Genomic DNA, 19,880 nt, shown 5'->3' with positions numbered 1-19,880 from the left:
CGGTATTTATGTATTGAAAATAATGCAACAAGTTTTCATGACATCGTAAAAATCGCTCTCACTCAGGCTGTAGATAGTCGGTGCTTTCCTTTTGGCAAGTATATTCAGCCGGACAGCTGTTTAATTCTCCGTATTCAATCGCTCTGCGGAACTCTGATATCTTTTTCTCGTATTTATTGTCAATAGATGTTCTGAAATCGTTGAAAAAACAATCGTACGGTAATTGCGCTCTACTGACCTTGTGATTTTACTATCTTAAATTCATTTGAGATGAGTAAAAGTTCATTATTACTGAGGAATTATTTTCATGGCTTCCGTGATCATGTCGATTGTTCCCAGGTACTCTTTCGCTGTTTCTGGCACTTCGCATGCTGCGCGGTACAGACAACTGTCACCGATCAGATATCCAAGTGCCAATGTCATTTCGTCCGCAGATACGAGATTATCTACTTGATCGTAATAATTGAAAGGACAGAATATTAAATGAAAAATGCAGAAAGATAGACTCACCTTCCCGGAATTTCCGGCCTTTGTAGCGGTCGTAATTCCCGAGATATGTTGCACCGAGTGCAGCTGCTTTCAAGAGTAGGAGAAGCAGAACAGCGGATAAATTCAAATTGAGTATCTGAAAAAAATTATTGATGGATTGACAGTAACTGGAGACTTGATGATTCACTCACGTACCTGATTGCTCCTCGATTTTTGCATCAACTCCTGTCTTATTTCCTTGAGAATTGGTCTCGACTCTTGTCGACTCTGTTTTTCAAAAACCACATTTGCACCACTTTCAACCGACACGAGGCTCATGACAATCCCGAAGATCGCAATACCGAAGAGCTGCATCCTATTCATTCAAAATGAATGGACAGTGTTAAGCGGCTGATTCAAGACTGCGTGTGTCGTGCTTCGGATGCGGTTTATAAAGACAGTGAGTTTGTCAAAGTGATTCGGAATATTATCATGTGTAACTAGCTTGAAAATCTGCAGTCATTATATTTCATATTTTTTTCTATTGTCACAAGTGTCGCGCAATGATTCCACATTGTCCAACTGTCAATTGGAGGATCTGACGGAAATAAAAGGTGAAAGCTTTGCACTTTTACTTTGCATTAATATCACCGACAATCAGTGCATCGCAGCGTGAACACTTCGAGCCAGATGAGAGCAATCACTGAGAGAACAACAATAGTATGAGTTAATTTCACGATGTGTGTCGCGAGAATTGAGCAACTGTCTTATCTTGGGATTGATGTCGCACGTTCCTCTGGGGGTTCTCGATGCAGTCGAACTGAAAGGCACGTCTCCACTGAGACCAGCGGAAATTGATTTTCTCCCGAGACCCTGGAGTCCCCCAGAGTGCCAGCAAGGGAGGGAGGCTTGTTAATTAATATTGTATGCGTGATTGCGATCCAGTGAGCGAAAAAAAATTCAGCGCGCCCTTCGTCATTCCAGAAAGTTTGAAATAACAAGCCTGGCGAGACATGCCGTCTGGATTCGTCTGGAGTGGAAGCTTGTCATGAATTTTTAAACATCTCGGCAACGGTTTCTGTGAATACTTGATGGAAAGCTCGCGCTGATGATTGCGATGTTCCCCTGCTGGTGGTCAGGGTCACCGGTCTTTGATCCCCCTCCGAGGTTGATGCGGCTCTCTAAAGCTACCCTAGGGTACAGTGTCGTTGATCTTTAATCCCTAGGATCTCCGAGGTCAATGGGAGGTACCTGTCACGATCCCACCATTCATGCGCAACCGAATACCCCTCCGTGATAGGTTGTCATCATCCCATCCTCTGGAGTTTGCGTCCGTGAACTTTCGATGTGAATTCACACTACCTCATGGCTATGCTCCACTGACCCATATATTCCCGAACTATCCAAAATTTTTTTTTCACATGTCTCGAGTAATTCCCGATAGTTCTCCCCAACTTTTTCATTTACCCGCACTCTCCAGAAATTCTTTCATAACTTTTATCCATGACATTTCATTGACATGAAATCATTGGATTTATTCGCTCAGAGGGAATTTTTTAAATTCGTTTGCATAATCTTTTAAGGAAAAATTCGTGAGAGTTCTCAGGGACTCGAGTATTTTAATGCAATTTGCAGAATTATCCGAGCAACAACGAGAGCAACTGTCTAGACACCGAGGCGTCTTCGGGTGTTTTATTAAAAAAAAAAAAAGTCTAGATAATGAGACTTGGCTGTTTGTTCACCCTCATCGATGCCTTTATTATGGGTTGTGGATTTTACATTGTCTCGAGTCCTCGTGAAGTATTTGTACTCATAAGGTATTCACAGGGTGGATTGTCATTGGTCGAAGCCCCTGGGGGGTCTCAGTGCTCTCGTTCTGCTACTGGCGGGGATTATCAGCTCCACCGACGAATAGTATCATCAGACGATCGAGAGGAGGGGATTATACCGCTGGAGAGGGGATGTGAACGCCTGCGCAAATCACAAGTTGCTCGGCACTTGACCTGACTGGTACTCAATGCCCCAATGACCAGATACCTAATCAATCGATATTGATAATCACCTCGAGGACAGGACAAGTGCTAATAATTTTAATCAGTATAACAATAATTACAATTTTATTTATTCAGCATTTATTAAATACATCTGAGTATAAACGAACGTCTTTTGGATTTTTGTGCCTATTTTTCGTGTATTTTAATATGTCGATGAGAAAATTTTGAAGAGCATCGAAATCACTCGGTTTTCATTGATTATTCATCGATGTAGTTGGCCTTCTGGAAGTGCTGATGAGGACAGCGTGATGGGTAAGTCATGAATAAAAAGGTATGATTTAATTCTTTATTGTTTATTTAATTGCCGATTCCTCCGGATTTTTCAAAGTCAAAGATTTTGCACCGCTAGTAACATCGACAAGTAACTCATTGACGTCTTCAGTACCTGTAAAAAATTCCAATCGGTCGAAAAACCAATTATTTCCGGATTTTCGATTCGGATTTGACAATAAAAATGTACTTTTACTTGTTAATATATTAATCATCAATTATTATAATAATTACAACGGAAAATGACGCAAAATCTTTACGTGAGTTTCAAAAGTCTCAAATTAATACTCGAGTTCTAAAATTTTTTACTTAAGGATTCTTTTTCTGTATATCAACTGTATTTACTAAAAAGCCACTCACGTGAAGGAAGAGATTGAAAGTGAGAACTGAAAATTTTCCCGCCGTCAGTTTCAACGGCCTGAATTTACTGAGACCGATTAGTACGAGTGAACGTGCCTCACTGGGAGGTAGTCTGTACCACTGGCAGTTGTAAACAGCGAGTCCCACGGACGTACTCTGTAAACAAATAAATTTCCATTACCAATCATTCGATTGCCAAAGGGACAGCGAGCTCCTCTTCCCTCCTGCCTTCATGTTTTTTCTAGGTCATATGACACCTGAGATACGAGAATCTCTCCAGCCCAGCAGCAGAAGAAGAAATGAACAGCTGTAGCGAATACGACAGTAATGGCAAAAGCCACTTGAAAAAGATTCAATGTTCCCTGGGTGAGCAGCTGGACAAAAGCCGAGGATCGTTTTGAGATAAATAAATATTGAACACAAAAAATTTCCAGATCATGCAAAGAGTGCGTACCCTGATTATTCCATATCCCTGAAAGCAGAACATCAGGGTGCAGCCCAATAGCTGCAGGAGAAGAACGAAGTTGAAGTAGTTCTCGAGGTCTTCAGCTAATCTGAAATCATTTCTGGAATGATCTGTCAAACGCATCCACCGTGTCCCTACCTGACGAGTTTCTCGTGCTTTTGAACAATTCGTTTGAGTCTAACTTGAAATGTTGATTTATGAATGTCATTTTCGTGCAAGTGCTGCAGCGATATCTGGAGGTCTCCAAGCTGTCCGCACAGATGCAGCACAATCATCACGATGAAACTATCAAAGATGAAGTAGAAGAGAGCAGCATAGACAGAGCTGTACAGCTGGAGTACAAAAGACACTGCGTAACTTATAGGATTTGTCGTATTGTACGGTAGCCAAACGATCCAGAAGAGGTCGGTGACTAGACGAGGATCGGGATTCGGTATGTGTTGGGCCTCAAGATTGTACAATTTCTGCAAAACCATTGGAGATTCAACTCGTGGCAAAGCTATCAGCTATCACATCACATCTTACGGTAGATATTAATCACCTGAACGACGATGCCAATGGTGTTGGCAGCATAAGCCATTGATCCCGAAAAAATGGATATTCTACGGCCGATTTTCGCCATCTCTAGCATCACGTTGAGACGCTCCTCGGAAAGGGGCACTGCCCAGTCATTCTCCATCGTCTCCAAGAACTCACCTAGTGCTGGTTGGGCTTTTTTTTATTTTATACTCGTAAGGACAGGTTAAACACCACTGATTACCTTCTCTGCAGCAGTGCAGAGTCATCAATTTGACAATGCCAATTACAAAGGGCAAGTATGTACCAAGGCATTGGATGAGAGCATCAATCTCATTGCGAAATAAAAATGCTCCAGCTAATCGAGGAATTGTGATGACCACGAATATTACGATAGCGTGGATCAGGGCACGATTTCTAGCGATAAATGCTGATTTTGGCACTGGCCACAGCCCGAGAATGTCCAGTGTGAATTTATTCCAGCCACATGCATAACGAAAACCTGGATAATTACCTGAGACTGTTCTCTCATGATTTTCCAGAGGAGAGTGTCACCTACCTGAATTGATTCCCATCGATGTTGTCCTGATGAAGGTCTGCGAAAGACTGACGATCTGCCTTCGGATTTATCGATTGGTCTCGCATTCTCGTGGCTCGACTGACAAATTGTCATGATTACCCTGCAATTTTCAACAGCTTCATGATAACCAATTGTTTATTTAAACTCTCGGGAATATTTGAGAGGCTCGTCCCCAGTGAAGGAAATTCTTCTGCAGTACAGATGAGGAATTCTCGCGAAGAAAATGCAAGTCGCGAGTGTTGAAGCTCTGAAGACGTTTGCGTTGCATTACCGCAATTGAAGGATCATTTGTGCTCAAGAATTCAGTGGAAAAAATGAGACAACAAACGTTGATGAATAATAGTGTTTATTTCCAAGGTCATCACCGTATATTGTAACAATTTAGGTTGATCACAGTCCTCTAGTCTGGACAGCTAGTAACATTGATAAATAACTCATAGAAGTTTTGATGACCTGAGAGGATTTCGGTAAATTATGGAAGCGAATTAATGGAGTGTATTTTTTAGGGAGGCTTACGTTGAGAAACAGATTTAGGGACATCGCTGCAAATTTTCCTGCTGTCAGTTCCAGGGGACTGAAAGTTTTGAAGCCAATCAGCATGAGAGATCGAGCCTGCTGATACGGTAGTTTGTACCACTCGTTGGTGAAATATGCTCTCCCTGCTTCTGAACTCTGGAAAAAATGGGTAGACGCCTTTTCGAATGGATAACATTGAGAATTTTTAGTCACCTTAGTTATTAGATAATCTCCCACCCAACAGCAGATGAAAAAATGAGATATTGCGCCCATAGTTACTGTCACTGAGAAAGCAATTTGGAAGAAATTCAACTGTCCTTTTCCTAAAAGCTGATCTAATAATTGAATCATATGATCGTGAATCATCTCTCGTTATGATCTCATGATTTACCGTTAGTATTGCATATCCTTGGAAGCAGAAGGTCAGGGTGCATCCGACGAGTGACAAGAAAAGCACGAAGTTGAAGGAATTATCAAGGGTTTTGCTCAGTCTGAAGAGATGAGTCAATACTTGAGTTAGTTGTCCGGCAGAAAAAAATTCTCGAGGTATTATTTAAGTCTCCATTGTTCGACCCTCGTTTATTTGTATTTGTCTCAAAGAATGTCATTTTGTTAACAATTTTAAATGTTAAACATGCAGGCTAACTCCAGGCTTAGATAATACCTCGGTAAAAATCGGGGTTCAAAAAAACAACCGAAATGCGAAGAATATTTCTCCACAAATCCTCAGTCAAAAGTGAATGAAAGTATTTATGAAAAAGGATTTAAACATTTGTTCATTTTATAGGAACAGATTGTCGCAAATTCAAATTCGATCGAAAGAGGCTGAATAATTTTAATAATTATTTACAAATACGAAGTGGACGTCGCCATCTTTGGAACGTCCATCAACGGAGAGAGAAATGCCGAGGCGAAATGGCGGCGCTCACACTTGTCGACCACCTCGCATCTTTGATTATCAATTAAAATTATTCATCTCAATCGAATCACCTGCAATTGGTGTCATCTTGCTCCTGTAGAATGAACAATTATTTTACAACAATCACTTCCAAGAAATTTTTTTCTCTTTTGGCAGAAAACTCATATACCCTTTCCCTGGTAATTCGTTGTTTTTCTTTGATACGAGAGCTCTTGATTTACAACTCACCGAATAAGTTCGTTGTGTCTTTGTACAATACTTCTCAATTGTCTTTCAAACATTCGCGGCTTTTCCACGCAATGACGGTCGCACAATTGTTTAAATGACAATTGAAGGACTCCCAACTGGCCGCAAAGATGGAGAGTCGTCATAGCTACAAAACTATCGAAAACCAAGTACACGAGAGAGCCTAAGAAAGATGTGTAAAATTGAAGAAGAATAGCAACAGCAAATTTAAGACCTTTGCTCGTATCGACGGGCAAATAAACCACCCAGAACAGATTGACGGTCAACCGGGGATCCGGTTGCTGTATATAAACAATCTCTAAATTATACCACTTCTAAAAATTCATTATACTTATTTATTCTAATTGCTTATCACATAAATAATATGGGGTAACGGAAGTCAATAGTACTTGCACCACAGCCCCGAAAATATTAGCAGCGTAAACAGTGACTCCGGAAAAAATTGAAATTCCTCTCCCAATTCTCGCCATTTTCATCATTGTTACGTATTGCTCGTTAGAAATGGGTGTCTTCCAATCCGTTTCCATTGATTCCAGAAATTCGCCCAATGCTGTCGTCAGAAAATTAACTCATAATTAAAATAAACAATTTATAAAGATTATTGAAAATGAATCATGAAACGTGGAGAAGGATCAAATATGCACATCGATGTTTCCGAGTCATTACAATAATTTTTTGATTGATTACCTTGTTGATGAAGATATATAATTATTAATTTGACGATTGCCATTGCAAATGGCATGTGAGTGGAGAATGATTGGACAATGGCGTCGATTTCACCCCAAAATAAATACAATGCGGCCAGTCTAGGAACAGTGAGGATCGAGAAAATGGCGAAGGCATTGAGAAGGACGTGATATCTTCGGAAACCAACGAGATTTGTTCTGGGCCACATGCCCATGATCATGAAGTTGAGTTTGTTCCAACCACAAGCATATGTGAAGCCTGATTTCAAATAAATAATCATTTTTTTATTTAATTGGCGCTACATCCCGAGGGGTTCCTCACTCCCTGATTGAGTGACACCATTACTTCGAAATTTAACTTTACAATGACTTCAAGTGATTTCTAATGAGACTTCATGATTGCAATTTATTTTTAATAGTTTCAGAGATTTGAAGTCATTGATTTCGCATCGATTCGTGTAATTATCGTGTAATTCGTGTAATTAAACATAATTTTAATGTAATTTCGAAATGATTTCAATCATGAGTTGAGTAGCTCCTCGTTTCACTCCAGAATATACCTGAACTCATTTTCAGGAATTCCTCTCTGCTGTACGAGCAAAAAAACACTGCGAGCCAGTGGTTATTATTATCGATTAATTTTTCATTCCCCCACAGTTATCAATTGAATGCAGATTATCCTAGATTGCAGAGTATTTTTCATACTAATATATTCTACAGTGGTATGACATGCGCGTTACACTCAGGTCTGTGTGTGAAGCAGCGGGAGAATGATGTTGAAGTTTGGGTAGTGCATTTCACTTCGAATGAAGAATTCTTCGTGGAGCTATTCGTGAATTAATACAAACGCGAGTGAATAACAATAATTAAATTTCAAATTAACCATTTATTCGGAATAAAAATTATTTTAAATATATTAAACTCTTCTATTCTGAACTGCCAGCAGCATTGATAGATAACTCATGGATGATTTGATCACCTGGACAACGAGACGTTATGAAAAGAGAGTTAGAATGAAAAATGTTGTCTCTTACGTTCAGGAACAGATTGAGGGAGATCGGGGCGAATCTCCCCGCTGTCAATTGCAGGGGTCTGAAGTTCTTGAAACCAATTATCATCAGAGATCGGGCCTGACAGTTCGACAGCTTGTACCACTGGTTCTTGTAAAACCCTTGCCCCACTGCTGCACTCTGAGTTCAAAGAATCAATTTTATTCCAAATGGAATAAAATATAGTATCCACTGGGTATTCAAAATGAAAGACTCCTTCGATATTTTTATACCTGAATTATCAGAAAATCTCCTACCCAGCAGCAGATGAAGAAATGAGATATCGCACCTAGAGTGACTGTCACGGAGAAAGCAACTTGAAAAAAATTCAATTTCCCCGCATCCAGGAGCTGTTGAAAAACCGTCAATTCCATTATCAGTCGTAGCGTGATTTTTATTGCAATCACCCTTATTATGGCGTATCCTTGGAAGCAGAATGTCAAGGTACATCCGATGAATGACAAGAAGAGTACGAAATTGAAGGAGTCGTCGAGATTGTTCGTTAATCTATAATAAACAATACATTACCGAGAGGATTACGTTTTTTAAATAAATTAACTTACGCCAAGTGAAATTAATTGGCATAAGTAATGATTTTTCAGAGTGGCGACTTGCCGGATAAGTTTATAGTGTCGTTGTACAATATTTTTCAAATCTCTCTCGAATTTTTTAGCCTCGTGGGAACTGTTATGATCGCACAACTCTCCAAAAGACTGTTGAAGACATTCTAATTGACCGCAAAGATGAAGAGTCATCATTGCGATGAGACTGTCAAACACAAAGTACGCGAGTGATCCGGTGAAAGATGTGTACAATTGCAGGAGCAAAGCCACCGCGAAATTGATATTTTCGCTCGTATCCACCGGCCAAAAAACCACCCAGAAGAGATTCAGTGTCAATCGAGAATCTGGCTGTTGTATGTAGACACTCTCTAAATTATACCATTTCTAGTTGAAAATTAATTTTTAAGTCATTTCTTCAACTAATTTGACAGCAAATATTGATAGTACTTGTACCACAACACCGAAACTATTTGCCATGTACACTGTTAGCCCAGAGAAAATGGAAATCTGTCGACTCATTCTCGCCATCGGCATCATCATTTCCTGGTGCTTCTTCGGTAGAGGACTCCTCCAATCACACTCCATCTCCTCCATAAACTCACCCAATGCTATTACCCGAAATGATACTTATAGTTAATCCATTAAACAATCGCCTTTCTTTGTCAGATAATTACACTTTAAACTCCAAATAATAAAATTGAAATTCTCCACGACGAAAAAAAAATATGGAGTATCTGAAAAATTCTAAAGTTCTTCATTGAATAATCATTTAATTTTTTAAACATTGGATTTATTCCCCTGAAAAACCGTGAACGTGTTAAAAATTCAAGTAATGACTTATCTGAACTTTTTATTATTTAAACATTTAATTGCATTAAAGGTGTTGACGAGACGGATTTTAGATGGAAAGAATTGTTTTTAATTGGAGTTGATTTCGGGTTCGAATTGACTCTTCATGAAATTTTGAATAATTACCTTGTTGTTGTCGATACAGAATGACGAGCTTTACAATTCCAATGGCGAATGGCATGTGAGTGGAAAAGCATTGAATCATGGCATCAACCTCACCCCAAAATAAATAAAGTGCAGCCAATCGTGGGAGTGTGAGTAGAGAAAAAACTGTGATAGCATTCAATAGGGCATGATACTTTCGGAAGCCCCTGAGATTCGTTTTGGGCCACATCCCCAATATCATGAAGTTGATTTTATTCCAGCCACGAGCATAGTCAAAACCTACACGAAAATAGCCTTTATTTATTTTATTTTATTATTATTTATTTTATTTTATTATTATTTATTTTTTCACATACCTGAATTGGTTTCCATAGATTCCCCGCGACATACAAACTAAAGATCGGCAGTCACCCCATGTCATTATTGATCTCCTCAAGCATTTACTCGTTGAAGCTACGAAACCATTATCTGATCGGTAATTGTTCCTGATCGGACAACAATTTCCATTTGTAATGGGAAAATCACAAGCATGCGCTCTGCGAAGGAAACGACGAGAGCGAAACGTAACGCAATCTCTCATTTTTCAGTAAAACGGTGAACAACAGTCAGTGTCAATCCCTTTATTTTCCAGAAACTAAACTAATACATTTCAATAACGCCTAGACTTTACTGCCTTGACATGCCAATAGAACTGATAGATAACTCATTGATGTTTTGACGACCTGGTGATGAAGGAAAAGCATTAATGAATCATAATCACTTCGTCTGACTCCCCACTCTGAAAAATGATTTTACATTAACAAAAAGATTGAGGGAAAGGGCTGCGAACTTTCCAGCTGTTAATTCTAATGGTACGAAGGCTTTAAAACCCATCATCATGAGCGTCCGAGCTTCGGTATCCGATAAATTGTACCACTTGCTACAGTGAATAGCTTTCCCCACGGCCATACTCTGAAATTAACGAGCGGTAATGGATTGTTTAATTGAATTTCATAATGACAATGCACCTGTTCCGACAAAAAATCGCCGGCCCAACAACAGAAGAATAAATGTAAGAATGCCCCCGATGCAACGGTCATGGAAAATCCAAGTTGGAAGAAGCCCAACTGTCCTCTGTCCAAAAGCTAGTGATAATATTGAATCACTCAATGATTGATTAATTTTATTAACAACTATTTACCCTTATCAAAGCGTATCCTTCAAAGCAGAATGTTAAGGTGCAGCCTATCAATGACAGTAACAATACCAGACTGAACGAGTCTTCAAGGTCACCAGCTAATCTGATACCAAAAATCATTGATAAAATTATTTCTGTTGGAGTTCTTCAACTGAAGCTGTTCCTTCCAGTTGAACAAACGAATTAAAGTTATTATATTATTTATATTATAACGGACAATTTCATTTGATTACCGCATGATGCTTTCATGTCTTTGAACAATTCTCCTCAAATCTGTCCTGAAACAGCTGTTCGTGGACCCATGAGTCCCAATTTCTGCTACTGATATTTCGACACACTGTAGCTGTCCACACAGATGAAGTACCAGCATAACAACAAAACTGTCAAAACAGCAGTAAATTACACAGCCAATGCACGATGCGTAGAATTGAAGAGATAGTAAACAGATATAATTGGCAGTGTTGCTTGTATCAATTGGTATATAGACGAGCCAGAAGAGATTCATGGTTAATCGAGGATCAGGATCTTGTATGTAATAGCTCTCTAGATTGTACCACTTCTAATAAAGATTGTACTAGCAGTTGAACAACGGATTGGTGTTATTCGGTAAAAAAAAAATAATGAGAGAAAGTACTTGGACTACGAAACCGAAGGTATTGGCTGTGTGCGCCATGGATCCAGAGATGATGGAGATAATCCGGCCGATTCTTGCCATTTTTATCATGCTCTCGAAATACTTCTCACTTTTTACGAGACTCCAGTCAACTTCCATCGCTTGCAAAAATCTCGCTAGGACTGTTATGATCAACGTTATTTCAGTTGAAAAGTGGTAATTGTAAAATCGATTCCACTTTGCCATTTATTTATATCAACGATATATCAACAATCGATGTAATATTTAAGAGGAAAAATTACTTCTGCCGAGTGAATTCATTAACTCCAAGAGAATCCACACAATTTGAATGTGAATATTTATATGCAGTTTTAATTAGAAAATTTTAATTAATTGGGCAGAATTTTTTTTTGGTAGTTACTGCAATTATTGCAGGTAATTAAACTTTATGGTTGGAGTAATTATACGTACCCCCACCCGAGGTACACCGAGAGGTTCGATAAAGACTCGTCAATAGTCAAAATCGATTTCGATTTATTTCAGTTGATTTGAATCGATTTCAATCGATTTATCCTCGATGGCACTTCACCGCTTAATTAATTGTGACTTGAAAAATGATCATTAAATGACTTACCTTCTCGTTGAAAATGGAGTATCGTAAATTTCATGATTCCAATAGCAAATGGCATGTGGGTGGAGAAACATTGGATCATCGCGTCTATCTCACCCCAGAATAAAGACAACGCAGCTAACCGGGGCAAAGTGAGAATAAATAATATCGAACCTGCGTTTATGAGTGCCCGGTATTTTTTTATTCGATTAACATTCTGTTGAGGCCAAATTCCGAGAAGATCGAAATTGAATTTGTTCCAGCCGCAAGCATATTTGAAACCTGCCAAGACATCAAAATATTATTTATAATCTTGAATTAAGATATTTTAATCGTAGGACGTCGAATTCTATTTGACTGATGAATCCAATCGAGAGTGTGAAAATAACGAAAATACTGTATGAATTTAATTTATAAAAATCTACCTGGAGTGCTCTCCATCAGTTTGAACATTGAGGTGGTCGGCTAGGGACTGAGGCTTGTCCCGTGCTCCATTGATCGATATCAATGATGTATGGAAATTGTGGAATGCTTCGGAGTGATATTGGTCAATTTTCCTTCACCATTATTCAAAATTGCGCGCATTAACGATGATGGAACAATCGATTTTGCTGTTCGCACGACTTGCGCCGTGGAACAGAGGAAGAATGATCGGTCAGTCTACCAACAGCTGTGACTGATGTTTCAGATTTTTTATGTGAGAACACAATGGAACTGTTTTTCGTTCATCATGACGATACGTCTACATTAGAAATTTTCTATAAGTCAATTTGCGAAATGAAATGATGGGAATTCAGTCCGGCAAAATAATGGAATCGCTGAAATATTCTTTAAATAGAAAGCCCGTCTGAAAAGTGACAAGTCTCGTTGGTGATTCAGTTATAGTAGATTTTATTCCTGTATGACTCGTTAAATTTTTTGTTCTAGGATTCCGCCACCACTAATAACATTGACAAATAGCTGCCCGAAGTTTTCAGCATCTGAGAACAAACGAATAATTTAATTCACCAGAAATAAAATGGATTGAAATGTGCATTAGATGGAAACCTGAACGAAGAGCCTGAATGATAGAACAGAGAATTTCGCGGTGCTCAAGGTGAATGGTCGTATCTTTTTGTGGCCAATCATCATCAATGAACGAGCGTCCGATGGTACCAGCTTGTACCATTGAGCTTCATAAAATGCGGATCCAATCTCTGAGCTCTATATAAAAAAGCCAACACCCGAGCTATTCTATTTCGACTGAAGTACGATATCTGCATGGATACCTGTGGATACCTGAGGTTACCTGTGAGATGAGGTATTCGCCAGCCCAACAGTTGAGAAAAAATTTGCTGAGCAGACCAATGGCTGCGCAGACTGGAAAGCTCATCTGGAAGGTGCTTGACTGATCTGCGCGCAGAAGCTGAGAAAGTGGATGAAAATGCGTGAATTTAGAAGAGCGTAATGGAGTAATCAGTAAAAATAACAGATCTATGCACCTTCAGGAGAATATAACCCTGGAAACAGAAGGTGAGTGTGCAGCTGGTCAATTCAAGGAACCACATCATGTTGAAACATTGATCGATGCTGCTGACGAATCTGTGACAGGAATAAATCACTGAAAATCCAGATCAGCTGCGAATTTAAAAATATTACCGATGCATCCTTTGATGGTGCTCCATAATTTTCCTCAGGGTCACACGTAAATCCCTGATGAGAGGGAGATTGTCAACCAAATGTTGCAATGATATCTGAATGAGTTGCAGCTGTCCGCACACATGGAGAATGAGCATTACAACGAAACCATCGAAGATGAAGTAAAATCCAGCCATCAAAGAAGCCAACAATTGCAGGGACAACACTGTTACGTAACTGATGGTATTTTCCGTGCTGAATGGAAGATAGGTGACCCAGAAGAAATTCAGTGATAGTCGGGGATCGGGATTCTTTATGTAAAGGCTATCCAAGTGATAAAATTTCTGGATATTATGTGGGTTGTAGACATCATCCATCGTTTAGGTGGATTAAGATTTTGAGGGAATTTGGGGATTTAGTACCGTGGCGATGACGCCCGTGATGAGTATGCAGAAGGTGCCGGATGTCAGGACGATTGAAATTATTCTTCCAATTCTGGCGGTTCTGAGGACTGCCAGGTATTTAATATCGGTTAATCTCTGGGATAGATCTGCTTCCATCGCTGTCAAGAGATCCGCTAAAACTGTTTTCATTGTTTCAGTTGATAATTTTCAGGTAACAAATTAATTAATACTTTCATAGTGGAGATTTAGGAGTCGCTGGTCAAATGATTGGTAGATTATTCACCTTCGTTTCGAAAATGTAGTATTAACAGCTTGAAGACTATTGTCATGAACAGCAATTGAGTGGAGAATGACTGGACAACTGCATCTGTCTCATTCCAGAATAGAAAGATGGCGGCGAATCGTGGGATAATTACAACAATTGAAATCATTATCGCTATGATCAATGACCAGTTCTTCTCGATAAAATTCATGTGACACTTCGGCCATAATCCAAATGAATCCATCACCAGCCGATTCCAACCACAACTGTACTCGAAATCTATTCTCATAGTTCATGGAAACGAGTGTGGAAATTTTTCTAGCTTTCCCGGAGTTTACTGTGTGCTCTTTGGACGTTTCGTCAGAGAGTGCAACAGTCTGGCATTGATTTTTTTCTCCAATGTTCTTGCAATAATGATGAGCCCAATCGGCCCACTTTGCATAACGATCTCCAGGCAATTTCATCTTATGAATAATGGGTCTCATGCATGAAATATTTTCTGCATTTTCAGGACGTACCTGTAGGGTGTTGGGGATTATCACTAGAGAGTGGCATGAGAGAAATAATACTCTTTTTCCGAAATATCGTGCTCTAGTCAGCGAAGGTAAAATGGAGAATCAATTCGGGAGATCTTTTGTTTTATATAATCCAGAAAATGAACAGTCATCGACAAATAAAATTTTATTTTATCGGAAATCAATTTTACGCGTTCAATTTAGGAAATTTGCGGCAGGTAATCCTCCTTCTCTCGTTAATATTTATTTTTAAAAATCTGTCATCACTAATAACACTGACAGATAGCTGAGCGAAGTTTTCATTACCTACAACCGAAAAAACGTAAACTAGTGTAATAACGAATAACGAAAGGAGAATTTTACCCGGAGAAAAAGCCTGATGGAGAGAACGGAAAATTTCCAGGTGGTGAGAGTGAGGGGTCGTGTTTTCTGAAACCCCATCATCATCAGGGAACGAGCATCTGAAGGACGCAAGGTGTACCATTGACTGGTGTAAAAAGCGTATCCAATTTTCGAACTCTAAAAAATGGAGAGAATTCATGTGCGAGATTGTCAAAAGACACGGCATCATTACCTGCGATATGAGACACTCCCCAGCCCAGCAGTTAAGTAAAAATTGTATTAAAATACCAAACGTGGAGAAAATGATGAAACCTATTTGGAAGACACCAGACCCATCAGCATGAAGAAGCTAAATCAAAGAGGATCAAGTACCCACGGAATTTCACACTTTAAATCAATCAATTGATCACCAGATAATCAATTAATCAATCAATAATTACCTTCAACACATTGTACCCCTGAAAACAAAACATCAAAGTGCAGCCAACTAATTCAACGAACCACGGAAAGTTGAATAATTTTTCGAGGCTCTTGACAAACCTGTGGGAGTAACGCACAATTACCACATGATTTTAAAACAATTGTAATTATTTATTGTTTATTACGTACTGACACACCGACTGATGCTTCTTCACTATGTGCCTGAGGACAACCTGAAAGCTCTGCCCATTTTTCACGTAATTTATCCCCAATTGGGTCAATGACAGCTCGACAAGTTTTAGTTGTCCGCAACAGTGAAGTATGAGCATCACCACAAAGCTGTCGAGAATCAGATGAATCCCAGTGGACATAACAGACACGTAAAGTTGCAACGATAATATCGTTGTGTAAGTGATGACGTGTGTTGTATCGAATGGCATGTATGCTACAAAGAAAAAATCAAGTGACAGCCGAGGATCGGGATTCTTTATGTAGAGACTGTCCAAGTGATATAATTTCTGGTGAATAACTCGATGTAAGTTCCAATACTTCAGGGGATTGATCGGTGGATCAGAATTGATATAGTACCAGCGAGATGATACCGGTGATTACAACGCAGACGAAACTCATTCCCACGATTGTCGAAATTGTTCTCCCGAATTTAGCAGCTTTTAACACCGGCGCAAATTGTTCTTGAGTCAATTCCGTGGATAAGTCTTCTCTCATCATTGACAGCAGATCGACTAGAACTATCGGAATCAATGAACGTGTTGTTGAAATAATGTGGGAGACAGCGAAATATAAAATTATCAATTTTCTCTAGTTTAGATTTATCAACCCATCGATTAATTCAAAACAAATCGAGTAAAAACATAATTACATGTTCTCTGTAAGTCGAAAGAAACGAAGACATTGAATTTTATATGAGGTGTCGAAATCGGATAAAATCCAAATGTCAATGACGGGATTACTTAGAAATTACTTATTAATTTATTTTATCATGGTTTACCTTCGTTTCCAAGTTGCAGAATTATGAGTTTGAAGAACACCGACATAAATGCCAATTGAGTCGTGAAAGACTGGACGAATGCGTCAACTTCATTCCAGAATAGGGACATGGCGGCGAATCGGGGAATAATTATAACGACGAAAACTAGACCTGCATTTATCAAGGGCCAGTGCTTTCCGATGAATGTTGACTGACGTTTCGGCCAAAATCCACCCAAATTCAAAAAAAATCTGTTCCAACCGTAACTGTACTCGGGAAGTATCTTCATAGCTCATGGAGGGATTTTCCAACTATTATTTCAAGGGGATAATTGTCGGTGGTAATATCTCGATTTAATTTGATGCTATCACTCACACGAGTGCATTGAGACTGCAAGCGTTATCGATTGTGACATGCGCTTGTAATTGTCGTGCAATAATAATGAGGGTGATTAAAAAGTAGAAAGAAATTTTAACGTGAGGGATTTAATCGGGGCAATTTAAAATAATGTATAGGAGAGAATTTATCAAACGGTTGTGTCTGGAGTATTTTACAGACTCGATGAACGATTTGTATTTTTATTGTTTATTGTACCTCAAGAGGTGGTTGGTTTCAGAATTTTATTGAGAAGTATATTTTACGTTCGGAATACGTAGAAAAATTCCCGTAAGAAGTTTTGAATCCTGGACTGAGGGTTGAATGAAAAATCCTGCGAGTGGAGGGAACGAAATATTCGAGTAATAATTTATTATTAGTTATTAATAGTAATTTTCTGTGTAACGACGATTTTTTTGTTTAAACAGACGAATAAAGATAGTTTTAGGGAAATAGTGAATTTTTTAGAATACTGACTGCTGGTTTATTTATCTGAGTATTTGTTTTTTTCATTTTCTAATATACAACGTACGTCAACTTTTGTTACTATCGATTCATCTAAGAATCCGTTATGACTAATAGCATAGAGAGATAGCTGAAGGATGCTTTCATCACCTGGAATAAAAAGGAGCGTAATTATCGGTGAGAGGATGAATTGCGGAGGTATTCTACCTGGAGGAAAAGTCGGAGGGACAATATTGAGAATTTCCACGTAGACAAAGTCGAGGGTCGAGTTGCTTGATAGCCTATCATCAGGAATAATCGAGCATCCGAGGATTTCAGTGTGTACCACTCGTTCCTATAGTACGCATAGCCAATTTCAGCACTCTTTGATAAATAACAAAAATTTATTGTTCTGAGGCTGATATTTCTCAAGTCGATGGAATTACCTGTGATGTGAGGTATTCACCGGCCCAACAGTTGAGAAAAAATTGCGTCACCAGACCCAATGTGCTGCATAATGGAAAACCAATCTGCCACATGCTGGACTGATCTCCGCGACCGAGCTGCAGCGAAGAGCAATTTGTCAAGAACAAACCTTCAATGACTATGAGTGACTAAACGATGACATGATGATAATTTCACCTTTTGAACGATATATCCCTGGCAACACAATGTCAGGGTGCAGCTGAAGAGTTCGGGGAACCAAGTAAAATTAAATAAGCTATCCAAATTCCTAGTGAACCTAAAATTATAATTATTCCAATAATTTAATTCTGTCCTACGCTATTGAAAATTTTTATCTAATTCTTCGATTATTCCTATCGTTAATCTATCGTTATTAAAAACGTCAATTTATTCAACTTAAACTGTCAAAGAAATTCATTGGAAGCTCTAGCTTTTGATGCGCTTACCGACCAATCGCTTGATGCTTTATAAAAATCTTCTGAAAAGCCCTTCGAAAGTTTCCCGTCCCGAAATCCGATTTGTCATTCCCACAAGCGCACAGTAACGCAAGGCTCTCTTGCAAGACTCCAAGTTGTCCACATGTATGAAGAACAAGCATAACGACAAAGCTGTCAAGCACGAGATGAATGCCAGTGGAGATGACACTGACGTAGAACTGAGCGGAAAGGACTGTCATGTAGGTGATGATAGGCGTTGAATTGAAGGGTAGATATGCCACAAAAAAGAAATTTATGGACAACCGAGGATCTGGATTTTTGATGTAGAAGCTGTCCAATTGATACAATTTCTAAACAACAACTAGACATCAGTGATGAATTATCAGTTATCTCAAATAGTACATTACCAGGGAAAATATGCCAGTGATAAGAATGCAGATTGTGCACGTCCCTAGAAAGATCGATATAGTTCTGGCTATTTTGGCTGTTTCGAAGACTGGTTTGTAATTTTCTTTGCTGAGTTCTAATGACAGATCTGCCTCCATCACCGCCAATAATTCCACTAGAACTGACACAATTCGTATATTCGTTTGAGAATTATTGTGTGCGTTGAAAAATATTCTGATCGATAAATTTTCGTGCACGAAATCTTGCCTTCATTGCCAAACTGGAGAACCATCAGCTTGAAGAACACCACAATAAAGAGCAATTGCGTACAAAAGGATTCAACTACTGCGTCAATTTCATTCCAAAACAGAGACATTGCCGCGAATCGGGGGATAATCATAACTATCAAGACTATCATAGCGTTGATGAATGCCCAGTTCTTGCCGATAAAATTCGTTCGAGGCTTCGGCCAGAAACCAACCGAATCCATCAGCAATCGATTCCAACCGCAAGTGTATTCAAAATCTATTCTCATTGTTTAAAAAATTAATTGCCCCTCTATTTCAATAATTTCCTCTATTACTCTCTATCACAGATAATTTTAATGGAGTCGTCACCACTCGACGAACCTATTAAGACTGAAGAAACTTTACAGTCTTATCGATTTTCTTCCTCACCTCTCGAGCTCTCTTGCAATAATAATGGACAATTAAAAAGTTTACGGAGCTGCAAATAATTTCTTCTCATTACATATCAGAGTAATTATTGAGTCTAGAGTGCAGGCGCAGGCCTAATATGGAGAAATAATTTCTTTCCACTTTAATATGGAATTTTCCGCAGTTGTATGATCACTCTCCTGTCCATCGCTTAATAACAGAAAGACGTAATCGGAATTTAGATTGACTGAAAATATTTTGGTTGGCCGAGTCGTGCTATAAAATTTCTCCTACCAACTACTTACTTCATCCCATTAATTGACATTTGCGCTGCACATCAAAGTATTTTTTTTTACTTGAAATATGTCACTAGCACACGTTTATTGTTTAAAATAGCAACAATCTTCGCATCAAATTATTCATGTTGAAAATTGGTCATCACCAATAAAACAGAGAGATAACTGAACGAAGTCTTCATCACCTAAAAAAAGAAGATCAATAGTCTCTCCTGTCTCGTCACA

General features: G+C 38.9%; 8 protein-coding genes across 9 annotated transcripts; all 8 read right to left on the bottom strand.

Moving 5' to 3' along the window:
* Positions 1–48: 48 nt before the first annotated feature.
* On the bottom strand, positions 49–1,282 carry LOC105265316 (uncharacterized). 2 transcript variants are annotated; one of them, XM_011302750.1, is made up of 4 exons: positions 685–1,282; positions 511–625; positions 293–449; positions 49–191 (listed from the first exon to the last, which is right to left on the bottom strand). In XM_011302750.1, exons 1-4 carry the CDS (start codon positions 850–852, stop codon positions 59–61), a joined length of 573 nt encoding a protein of 190 aa, XP_011301052.1. In that variant the 5' UTR covers positions 853–1,282; the 3' UTR covers positions 49–58. The 2 variants fall into 2 exon arrangements, with proteins under 2 accessions (XP_011301052.1, XP_011301053.1); XM_011302751.1 differs by having other exon boundaries at positions 293–446.
* Positions 1,283–2,711: 1,429 nt separating this feature from the next.
* LOC105265438 (odorant receptor 13a-like) lies at positions 2,712–4,297 on the bottom strand. Its single transcript, XM_011302910.1, has 6 exons — positions 4,160–4,297; positions 3,757–4,082; positions 3,607–3,706; positions 3,410–3,526; positions 3,153–3,308; positions 2,712–2,907 (listed from the first exon to the last, which is right to left on the bottom strand). The coding sequence occupies exons 1-6, from the start codon at positions 4,295–4,297 to the stop codon at positions 2,851–2,853; spliced, it is 894 nt and encodes a 297-aa protein (XP_011301212.1). The 3' UTR covers positions 2,712–2,850.
* A 3,700-nt stretch (positions 4,298–7,997) lies between these two features.
* On the bottom strand, positions 7,998–10,084 carry LOC105265436 (odorant receptor 13a-like). The gene is made up of 8 exons (XM_011302909.1): positions 10,004–10,084; positions 9,669–9,926; positions 9,141–9,301; positions 8,746–9,077; positions 8,538–8,637; positions 8,364–8,480; positions 8,116–8,271; positions 7,998–8,060 (listed from the first exon to the last, which is right to left on the bottom strand). Exons 1-8 carry the CDS (start codon positions 10,017–10,019, stop codon positions 7,998–8,000), a joined length of 1,203 nt encoding a protein of 400 aa, XP_011301211.1. The 5' UTR covers positions 10,020–10,084.
* A 222-nt stretch (positions 10,085–10,306) lies between these two features.
* On the bottom strand, positions 10,307–12,547 carry LOC105265435 (odorant receptor 85b-like). The gene is made up of 8 exons (XM_011302908.1): positions 12,473–12,547; positions 12,072–12,329; positions 11,459–11,619; positions 11,058–11,383; positions 10,828–10,927; positions 10,655–10,771; positions 10,443–10,598; positions 10,307–10,369 (listed from the first exon to the last, which is right to left on the bottom strand). Exons 1-8 carry the CDS (start codon positions 12,498–12,500, stop codon positions 10,307–10,309), a joined length of 1,209 nt encoding a protein of 402 aa, XP_011301210.1. The 5' UTR covers positions 12,501–12,547.
* Positions 12,548–12,789: 242 nt separating this feature from the next.
* On the bottom strand, positions 12,790–14,678 carry LOC105265317 (odorant receptor 22c-like). The gene is made up of 7 exons (XM_011302752.1): positions 14,352–14,678; positions 14,087–14,247; positions 13,686–14,008; positions 13,529–13,628; positions 13,336–13,452; positions 13,095–13,250; positions 12,790–13,027 (listed from the first exon to the last, which is right to left on the bottom strand). Exons 1-7 carry the CDS (start codon positions 14,617–14,619, stop codon positions 12,971–12,973), a joined length of 1,182 nt encoding a protein of 393 aa, XP_011301054.1. The 5' UTR covers positions 14,620–14,678; the 3' UTR covers positions 12,790–12,970.
* A 310-nt stretch (positions 14,679–14,988) lies between these two features.
* LOC105265318 (odorant receptor 46a, isoform B-like) lies at positions 14,989–15,946 on the bottom strand. The gene is made up of 5 exons (XM_011302753.1): positions 15,797–15,946; positions 15,628–15,727; positions 15,420–15,536; positions 15,209–15,364; positions 14,989–15,151 (listed from the first exon to the last, which is right to left on the bottom strand). The coding sequence occupies exons 1-5, from the start codon at positions 15,934–15,936 to the stop codon at positions 15,095–15,097; spliced, it is 570 nt and encodes a 189-aa protein (XP_011301055.1). The 5' UTR covers positions 15,937–15,946; the 3' UTR covers positions 14,989–15,094.
* Positions 15,947–16,119: 173 nt separating this feature from the next.
* LOC105265320 (uncharacterized) lies at positions 16,120–17,323 on the bottom strand. Its single transcript, XM_011302754.1, has 2 exons — positions 16,617–17,323; positions 16,120–16,356 (listed from the first exon to the last, which is right to left on the bottom strand). The coding sequence occupies exons 1-2, from the start codon at positions 16,882–16,884 to the stop codon at positions 16,178–16,180; spliced, it is 447 nt and encodes a 148-aa protein (XP_011301056.1). The 5' UTR covers positions 16,885–17,323; the 3' UTR covers positions 16,120–16,177.
* A 177-nt stretch (positions 17,324–17,500) lies between these two features.
* LOC105265321 (odorant receptor 22c-like) lies at positions 17,501–19,270 on the bottom strand. Its single transcript, XM_011302755.1, has 6 exons — positions 18,724–19,270; positions 18,326–18,666; positions 18,057–18,156; positions 17,861–17,977; positions 17,643–17,798; positions 17,501–17,585 (listed from the first exon to the last, which is right to left on the bottom strand). The coding sequence occupies exons 1-6, from the start codon at positions 18,859–18,861 to the stop codon at positions 17,529–17,531; spliced, it is 909 nt and encodes a 302-aa protein (XP_011301057.1). The 5' UTR covers positions 18,862–19,270; the 3' UTR covers positions 17,501–17,528.
* Positions 19,271–19,880: the final 610 nt, after the last annotated feature.

The sequence above is a fragment of the Fopius arisanus genome, unplaced genomic scaffold (genome assembly GCF_000806365.1).
Source record: "Fopius arisanus strain USDA-PBARC FA_bdor unplaced genomic scaffold, ASM80636v1 scaffold00029, whole genome shotgun sequence".
Classification (NCBI taxonomy): domain Eukaryota; kingdom Metazoa; phylum Arthropoda; class Insecta; order Hymenoptera; family Braconidae; genus Fopius; species Fopius arisanus.
The sequence above is the reverse complement of the archived record's forward strand: the minus strand, read 5'-3'. Positions and strand labels throughout refer to the sequence as shown.

Excerpts from the sequence above, each read along its gene's own strand:
- LOC105265316 (XM_011302750.1), bottom strand. The coding sequence starts at position 852 with ATGAATAGGATGCAGCTCTTCGGTATTGCGATCTTCGGGATTGTCATG. Across the intron at positions 626-684 it reads AAAAATCGAGGAGCAATCAG|ATACTCAATTTGAATTTATC; the intron begins GTACGTGAGTGA and ends AATTTTTTTCAG. Across the intron at positions 192-292 it reads GCCATGAAAATAATTCCTCA|AACATCTATTGACAATAAAT; the intron begins GTAATAATGAAC and ends CAACGATTTCAG.
- LOC105265438 (XM_011302910.1), bottom strand. The coding sequence starts at position 4,297 with ATGGAGAATGACTGGGCAGTGCCCCTTTCCGAGGAGCGTCTCAACGTG. Across the intron at positions 4,083-4,159 it reads CCATTGGCATCGTCGTTCAG|AAATTGTACAATCTTGAGGC; the intron begins GTGATTAATATC and ends ATGGTTTTGCAG. Across the intron at positions 3,707-3,756 it reads AAGCACGAGAAACTCGTCAG|ATTAGCTGAAGACCTCGAGA; the intron begins GTAGGGACACGG and ends AAATGATTTCAG.
- LOC105265436 (XM_011302909.1), bottom strand. Across the intron at positions 9,078-9,140 it reads GTTTCGGTGTTGTGGTACAA|AAATGGTATAATTTAGAGAG; the intron begins GTACTATCAATA and ends ATTTTCAACTAG. Across the intron at positions 8,481-8,537 it reads AAGGATACGCCATAATAAGG|CTCCTGGATGCGGGGAAATT; the intron begins GTGATTGCAATA and ends GTTTTTCAACAG.
- LOC105265435 (XM_011302908.1), bottom strand. The coding sequence starts at position 12,500 with ATGTTCAAACTGATGGAGAGCACTCCAG. Across the intron at positions 10,928-11,057 it reads AGACATGAAAGCATCATGCG|ATTAGCTGGTGACCTTGAAG; the intron begins GTAATCAAATGA and ends TTTTGGTATCAG. Across the intron at positions 10,772-10,827 it reads AAGGATACGCTTTGATAAGG|CTTTTGGACAGAGGACAGTT; the intron begins GTAAATAGTTGT and ends TATTATCACTAG.
- LOC105265317 (XM_011302752.1), bottom strand. The coding sequence starts at position 14,619 with ATGAGAATAGATTTCGAGTACAGTTGTGGTTGGAATCGGCTGGTGATG. Across the intron at positions 14,248-14,351 it reads ACTACATTTTCGAAACGAAG|TTTTAGCGGATCTCTTGACA; the intron begins GTGAATAATCTA and ends CAATGAAAACAG. Across the intron at positions 13,028-13,094 it reads CATTCAGGCTCTTCGTTCAG|ATGCTGAAAACTTCGGGCAG; the intron begins GTTTCCATCTAA and ends GTTTGTTCTCAG.
- LOC105265318 (XM_011302753.1), bottom strand. The coding sequence starts at position 15,936 with ATGCTCATACTTCACTGTTGCGGACAACTAAAACTTGTCGAGCTGTCA. Across the intron at positions 15,728-15,796 it reads AAGCATCAGTCGGTGTGTCA|GTTTGTCAAGAGCCTCGAAA; the intron begins GTACGTAATAAA and ends TTACTCCCACAG. Across the intron at positions 15,152-15,208 it reads CCATCAGGCTTTTTCTCCGG|GTAATGAAAACTTCGCTCAG; the intron begins GTAAAATTCTCC and ends TTTCGGTTGTAG.
- LOC105265320 (XM_011302754.1), bottom strand. The coding sequence starts at position 16,884 with ATGAAGATACTTCCCGAGTACAGTTACGGTTGGAACAGATTTTTTTTG. Across the intron at positions 16,357-16,616 it reads TCTGCAACTTGGAAACGAAG|TTCTAGTCGATCTGCTGTCA; the intron begins GTAAACCATGAT and ends TGATTCCGATAG.
- LOC105265321 (XM_011302755.1), bottom strand. The coding sequence starts at position 18,861 with ATGGAGGCAGATCTGTCATTAGAACTCAGCAAAGAAAATTACAAACCA. Across the intron at positions 18,667-18,723 it reads TCACTGGCATATTTTCCCTG|AAATTGTATCAATTGGACAG; the intron begins GTAATGTACTAT and ends GTTGTTGTTTAG. Across the intron at positions 17,586-17,642 it reads CCCTCCGACTTTTCCTCCAG|GTGATGAAAGCATCCTTCAG; the intron begins GTAGAATACCTC and ends TTTTTATTCCAG.